At 28.2% G+C, this 8039-nt stretch overlaps 1 protein-coding gene across 1 annotated transcript; it reads right to left on the reverse strand.

The window, feature by feature from the left end:
- Positions 1-2727: 2727 nt before the first annotated feature.
- LOC113866716 (beta-glucosidase 12-like) lies at positions 2728-7562 on the reverse strand. The gene is made up of 13 exons (XM_027501526.1): positions 7437-7562; positions 7260-7329; positions 6572-6630; positions 6297-6372; positions 6084-6161; positions 5897-5984; positions 5549-5804; positions 4144-4259; positions 3799-4016; positions 3555-3586; positions 3329-3431; positions 3024-3132; positions 2728-2929 (listed from the first exon to the last, which is right to left on the reverse strand). The coding sequence occupies exons 4-13, from the start codon at positions 6355-6357 to the stop codon at positions 2728-2730; spliced, it is 1263 nt and encodes a 420-aa protein (XP_027357327.1). The 5' UTR covers positions 6358-6372; positions 6572-6630; positions 7260-7329; positions 7437-7562.
- Positions 7563-8039: the final 477 nt, after the last annotated feature.

Consider the following 8039-nt stretch of genomic DNA (forward strand, 5'->3'; position numbering starts at 1 on the left):
TATGACCGCCATGATCCGATCAACTTAAATCATGAAAAGATGATGACTTGATATTATCAATGATATGCGCACTTACAGTTCATTGAATCTTTAAGTCGTCACATAGGCCAAGTGGGAGATTGTTAGATTATTTTAATAATCTTGTTATAGTGGCCTATGTAACTTATAGCATGACTCTAATTAATGATTTAATGTGATGGTGGTTAAATATAAAATATAGAGTCATTGAGGGTATAATTGTAAATACAATTATAAGAAAACCCTCCTCTCTCCCTTCATATAAATTAATGAGCAGTTACCAAATGAGGGTTACGACATTCCCTATTTTCTCACTTTTCACGGTTTCTAGGTGAGCTCACGGTAAACACATAAAGGAACTTTCTCTCAACTATCCAAGAGGAGCTGAAAGAGGAAGGAAGAGTTGGGAAAAATATCAAGGAATCAATGACATCAAAGAAAGAGGTAACATCAAAGAACAATGGATGCATGTTAGTGCTCTTTAAACCTTTAATTGTGTGAGAACCATATATTGTGTTATGAGAGCAACGTAATTCAAGATCTCAAAATGGGAAAAGGTAATTTCATAATAGTCATTGCATAATAAAAATTACATAATGGATTAAAGAAAATTCTAACATCTATATATATATATATATATACATGGAGCATGGCCGTGTTTGTTCCTAATGTGTGGCCCTGCTCACTGATACATGGCCCTGCTCATATTACAGATTCAAATCCAATGTTTCTAACTTTCAAAACCTTAGAGTTTTCAATTATTGAATCCAAAGCAATTATTCAACATCAAAATAATGCCAATTCATCATATAAAATACATAGGGTTCATGTAATTTGGAAAAAACTTTAATGGAGAACCGATCTCTTATGGAGAATCAATGAAATTCACAACCTAGCTCTGATACCAACTATTAGAATTTTCTTTAATTCATTATGTAATTTCTATTATACAATGACTATTATGAAATTACCTTTTCCTTTTTGAGATCTTGAATTACGTTGCTCTCACAACACAATATATGATTCTCACACAATTAAGGGTTTAGAGAGTACTAACCTGAATCCATTGTTCTTTGATGTTACCTCTCTCTTTGATATCGTTGATTCCTTGGTATTTTTCCCAACTCTTCTTTCCTCTTGGATGGTTAAGAGAAAGTTTCTTTATGCGTTTACCGTGAACTCACTTAGAAACCGAGAAAAGTGAGAAAATAGGAAATGTTGTCACCCTCATTTGGTAACCGCTCATTAATTTATATGAAGGGAAAGGGAAGGGTTTCCTTATAATTGTATTTACAATTATACCCTCAATGACTCTATATTTTATATTTAACTACCATCACATTAAATCATTAATTAGAGTCATGCTATAAGTTATATAGGCCACTATAACAAGATTATTAAAATAATCTAACAAGTTGAAATTATTCTAATAAAGGGTTAAGAGTTAAATTGTATTTTACAGATGTAAATATTAAAATATAATACAAGTTTCTTATGTTTTAAAAAGTTCAGGATGTAATGCCCCCCATTAACTTGTACGTAGGTCCCCAACGCCCTAGTGGATAAGCAAAATAGATTTCAAACATATTAAATAATAAATTCAAAATATTAAAATAAGCTTTTAAAATTAATTTTAAATAAATAAGAATGATAATTTTTAAAAATGATATTTATAATATTAAACTTATAAAAATATAATAGATACTTTTTAAATAAAATATCACATCTTTTAAACGTCAAAAAATTAATCTAAGTGAAAGCTAAGTATAGAGCTTCAGTAACAATACTATGTGAAGCACAATAAATTTTTAACTCTTTCTCCAATTTACAACTATCTTACCCAATTCTTTTATATTTTGATAACAAATTTGCAATTGAACTGGCTCATAATTCGACATTTCGTGATGTAACAAAGCTTATAAAAATAAATTGTTATTTTATAAGAGCAAAGCTCTAGCAAGATCTTATTCATCTTCTATGAATACCTTCTTTAACTTAGTAGCTGATTTTTATACCAAAACATTACCTTTTGCATCATTTGATTCCATATTATCTTAGTCGAGTATGATGGACTTATTTGTCACAACTTGCGGGAGGTTCTCAAACAAACATTAGTATATGTTAACTTAAATAGTTATTTTTTAAAAGGAACTTAAATAGTTTCATTTGAATTAGTTATTTATTTTTGTTTAATTAATTTTTCTGTGTTTTTTTTCGTCAAATATTTTTTCTGTGATATCCTTTCTTTAAACTCTTCAACACTTATATTACCTGGGATAGGCCCATGCTTTCTAGCAATGAGAAAAACAAAATGGTTTTGAACCAAAAGAAAAAGAGAAAAACAAAATGCTCATGACCATCTTCCAAACTTGAAGTTACAAAAATCAGGGCCAAAAGTTTATTCATCTCATCGAACTTAAGAACTAGAATATGAACATTAAAGGAGCTACAGTGTTGACCAAAAACAAAAAGAACATTATAGGAGGCTAGTAATCATGTTTATTTATAGGATACACGTGATAAATTAATTAATGAAGTTTGATACTTACTTTTGATCTAAAACACATGTATTTTTCATGAAATACAATTTTCTTTGAATCATTTTCTCTCTCTCTCGCTGACTATTTAATATAACTATATTTACTTGAATTCAAATTCAAGACAATAGGTTAAATTAAATGAACTTAGTTAATTGATCGCCTACTTTGACTACTTTGAGAGGGAATCATTATGCGTTAGTGTTTGATATTGAAGAAAATTCTTAAACCACTTGGCCGAGAGTTTTGGATATCTTTTAAGGTCATTTATGTAATCCACGAAGTAAATACCATATCTTGTGGTATAGCCTCCAGCCCATTCGAAGTTGTCCAACAATGACCAAGCAAAATATCCCTTCACATTCACGCCATCCCTAATACACCAAAACCAATTGAATTAAGGGTGCATTAATATTTGATTATGGACTAATTATAGATAACCACACTTTTTGATATGATAGCACGTACTTGATTGCACTTTGCAGATAATAGAGATGGTGATAGTAGTAATCAATTCTATCTGTATCTCTAAGAGCTTGTTCAAGCGAGAGAGTTGGATCATTAAACTCATCCATTCCTGTAAATTATTGAATAAAAGTTCCCATAAGCACATATATTAATAGGATATGTATGTGTGCATGTGACAAAAGACCATTCAAGGAAATATTAGTAATATATATTTTAATACATTAAAAGGCGTGTTCTAGCAATTCTCTTAAATATAATTGAATATACAATAGCATGTATGGAGAAATAATATAGTTGATAAATACCATTTTCTGTGATGTAGATTAATGGATTGTTGTATTTTGACTTGATATAGAGCAGTACTTCACGAATACCTTTCGGGTAAACATATAACCATTCTGAAGCTGCCTGCAAAAACATGGTTTTCTTTGTTTTCAATTCCCATTCTTTATTGAGCCTAGAAAAATGGAGCAATAACATGCAGCATTAAACAAATAGTTGCTACAGCAAATGAACTATTCATCCACTAACCCGAGGACCAATAGGGATTCCATTACGCACAGCTGTCACAACAAAAACATCGTGATTTTCTTTTACAAAAGAAAAATAATCATGATTTCATTAACTACGGTATATTATTTCCATTTTTTTTTTTCCAATTCAAATTGCAGATCTTATTGAATTGGTTATTCGTAGATTGAAATTGGTAGATACACTTTTATGTATTAAATAAGTTCTAATTTAAATGGGATCTCTGGAAAAAAAATGTTCTTACTTGAAAAATTAACTAAAGAATCTGTTAGGAAGCTAGGTCTAGCTTCACATAATTGAGGTGCATCAGCAGCATACGCAGAGCTGTAATAGTTTAATCCAAAAAAATCAAATGACCCTCTTAGTAACTTCATTTGATTTTCAGAGAACTTTGGTAACCTGTTCCCCACCAAATATCGCATAGAACTTGGGTAATATCCAGTTGTCAATGGTTCCATATACCTTAAAGACAATGTTTAATACAATTCTTTAAAAAATTTGAAAATGGAAATAAATATAATTCCATTAAGTGAAAACTCAATCCAATTAAGCCAAAAACTGTATAAGATTTCAATAAATAAACATTTACCATCCAAGCATGAAATCAAGGGCTCTTTGTGCAGCATGATGATCCGATTCTGTATCAGAGAGTGGCAGTACCCAGTTACTCACTAGGGTTATCCCTATCAATCCGTTTTGAGATGCCTATGTACACAAAAGGAATTAAGGAAAGTTTAAGTAACTTGGCTCTTGATTCACATAATCCATTGTTATTTGAGAATTTTTAAATAAGTTATCTATATTTTAAAAAAAATTATAACTAAGTTCCTAAATTTGTAGATATTTTTTACTTGAACCGGATCTCTATCTACTTTTTTATTAGGGTTCTGCTAATTAGTACACGAATCTAAATGGTTTTATTTTAATAGTTTAGGGATCAAGTTGTTTATTTAATTATTCAGTAGATTCTTCAATTATTTTTAAAAAATTAATTAGACTCTTATACTTAATGAAAATTCGATGATAATATGGTTCAAAATTCAATTAAAAATTATTTATAGGGTAGATATAGTTATAAGTTTTAAAAATATTTTTTTTTTAATTTTACAAATAGTTCAAGAGCATACAGATTTATTTAACCTATTGTTAAATATAAGAATGCTGACAGGTTAGTTTAATTTGAGTTTACAAATAAAATCCAACCTAATCAAATTTAATGAGTTTTTTTATTTGATTTTGTGGACTTTTTTTTAGTTAATCTATATCAAAGCAATCCAATTAGGATTAAATTAATTTGTTCCAGGCATTGGATTAGGCTTAAAAATGATTATTTTAATCTTTTGTTCTGAAATATAATTTATTATATAAAAATTTAAGATTATTATTACTATAAACTAAAAGGTTTTATATTCTGCAACAATTTTGGACAACAACTAAATCAATTTCATGGTAAAATAATATTTGTAATTAATATATCACTTTTTCTATAGTTATAATTTTACATATATTATTTATCTCTTTTTCTAAAATATCATAAAGAAGTGGAATCATAAGCATAATTAAAGACATTTAATAATATTATGTAAAAATTCAAAATAGGTAAAAAAAAAAAAGACAAAAATAGGGGAAATGTCTAAATACTAAAATCTATAATATATAAACTTAAAAGTTTAAAAATAAGTTGATGGGGTAATCTGGGTAAAAAAAAAGCTAAATTCAAAAAAATTATAAATATTTTAGATTGAATTTAAAGAAAAATAAGTCAATTAACTAAACTAAGACGAACCAATTAAATTACTAGATTAATTTGGATTGTCTGATTCGTTGAATGAATTCAATTCAGCTAACTTCCTTAGTTAAATATATAATTTAATATGATAATATCAATTTTTAGAATAAATAAAAAATTTAAATTAATTTTAATGAATTAAAAATAAATAATTATTTAAAAAAGCATATATTTATCAAAACTATAAATATATATATAACTAAACCTGGTATTTAGTCTTATAAATGTTGAATGCAACTGCATGAGCAAGTAATTGATGGTGAGACACTATATATGGTTCAGTGGCAGAATCTCCACCAGTGCAATCTAGGTTTTGCCAAGAAGAGCATCTTCCAGGTGCCAAGTTCCCTTCAGCATAGCCAAACCTACTAAAGACCCATGGCTCGTTCAATGTAACCCAATACTTTACCCTATCTCCAAATTCCCTGAAGCAAAGCTCTGCATAGTCTTTAAAATCATTTCTGGATAGAGATAAGGGGAAAAAAATCGTTAACTCAAAGAAAATTGTTCTGTTAAACATATTTGATTATTATCCATGAGATATGAAAATTACACAATATTAAGGCTTAAAAAGCCACCATATTCGTCTTCCAAGGCCTGAGGAAGATCCCAATGAAAAATAGTCACAAAGGGTTGAAGACCTGCATTAAGATATCCCAACGAATGTAGCCACTTCAATGTTGTATGTGGAAATTAATTAATGATTTTTAAAAGAATCATAAAGATATATGTGGATATACCTTTGGCTAACAGCTCATTGATTAGGTTGTTATAATAGTTTATTCCTTCATTATTCACTCCTCCACTAAGCTTTCCCTCTGAAATCAAAGGTCAAATATAACTTCAAATTAAAAAATCATTCATTAACGCAATAATACTTTTTTATTGGAACAGTTAAGGGATGCTAATGTGCACACTCCACATAGTTTAATTTTAAGCTGCCGTTTTCTTACTTGGCAATATTCTTGACCAAGAGATAGAGAATCTATAAGCATCCATGTTCATGTCCTTCATGATCTCAATATCTTCCTGCATTATATTAATTATATTTTCAGAAGGGACATTATTTGATGAAAAGTTGCCCTTTTAATATATATATATATATATATATATATATATATATATATATGAAGAAGATAATTAAAAAAAAAGAGATGAAATAATTGCATACAAAATATATTTAATTTATATATCCTGACTTCATGCGTGTCAATTCTGAACACTGCACCTTATAACGATGATATTCATCGACGGCTGTGTCTCCGTTACTCCTGTCCCTTATTTTACCTGTCATGTTTCAAGTAGAATATGATGAATTAATATAGAGGAATGACGAGAGTCAGTAATTTATGAATAGAACATAAAAAAACTCTCATTTATCATTTAAGTAATTATAATAACTAAACTTAATATATATGGTCTGTACATCTACAATCTTTTTAATCCAAATTTATCCTTCTCTCGATTTAACTTTACCATGTAGATGTTGTTATTTGTACAGTCACTGACTCCTTTTTACTTTCCACCATTGATTAGAAGAGCTTTCAGTACTAACTGTTCTCACTCCAACCTTTTCATTTTATTAGTATGTCTTAATTAATCACTTTTGTAAATTGAAACTCTTTGTAGCCTTAAATCAAATCTTATCCCTTAACTCTCGTTGAATGAATCTATATATCTAAATATATAATGGAAAGAAATTTTAGAATAGTTTTACTAGCTCAAACAAGATTGCTTCTATGTAAAAAATATTTGTAATAAAAATAAACTTTTCTATCCAGATTCTGCTTATAGCAATGTTTTATCTCTTTTTTTCTACTGATAATACCAGGATCCTATACCTTGTATGTTATTAGAAAAAGAATAAAACATGTTTTTTCACACAATCAACTGCTACAAACAAAGAAAGAAGAGACCTGGATAACTATGAGTGAAAATATCCCATATACTTGGTCCTCTTCCATCTTCAGTTGCTGCACCTTCATACTAAGATTTCCAAAAGGAAAAGAAAATCATATAGTAAATTATGATACCACAGAACATTAATTATACATATCGAGGTCAAAGATTATTGAAGGTTTTAGGATATATACCTGGTAAGCAGCTGATCCTGTTCCAAAAATAAAACCTTGTGGGAAACTATTCCTGTTGAGGGATGTAGTAATATCATTACTGAATATCGTTGAAGCTTCAATGAATGTCACTATGCCAAGAATCAATAAAACACTGTGGAAACTTTGAACATTGTTTGCCATAGCTATGTAGAATTCGTCTCACATAGATATATATGTTTATGTTTATATATATATAGAAAAATTGAGAGAGAGACATCGTGTATTATATGTATTTTGTTGACTAGTAAACGTGCCGGTTGAATAATCCACAAAAAAAATATACAATAAAACATGAAACATGATCATTTCTATCTTAATCCATGATCATCTTCAATACTATCAGTCATTGTTGACTTTTTATTCTATTTTCAATTTCAAATTTAAAATATTTTAAATTAATTATGCTTAATTTTTTATTTTCAAATATTTATTATTTTTTAAAAAATCAAACAGATAATATTTCAAGAATAATAAATATATATTTGTTATTAATTACAAAGTACACGGGTTTATTTTTCCAAAAGAAAAATATTTAAATAAAATAAATTAACAATATAAAGATTTTTATATTATAATTTAATA

Source organism: Abrus precatorius, unplaced genomic scaffold (assembly GCF_003935025.1).
Source record: "Abrus precatorius isolate BTA unplaced genomic scaffold, Abrus_2018 Scaffold5, whole genome shotgun sequence".
NCBI lineage: Eukaryota > Viridiplantae > Streptophyta > Magnoliopsida > Fabales > Fabaceae > Abrus > Abrus precatorius.

Bases quoted from the DNA above. Each gene is read 5' to 3' on its own strand.
- LOC113866716 (XM_027501526.1), bottom strand. From the start codon at position 6,357: ATGAAGGACATGAACATGGATGCTTATAGATTCTCTATCTCTTGGTCA. The intron at 5,985-6,083 runs GTATATCCACAT...ATCTTAATGCAG, and splicing joins CAATGAGCTGTTAGCCAAAG to GTCTTCAACCCTTTGTGACT. The intron at 2,930-3,023 runs GTACGTGCTATC...TTGGTGTATTAG, and splicing joins TATCTGCAAAGTGCAATCAA to GGATGGCGTGAATGTGAAGG.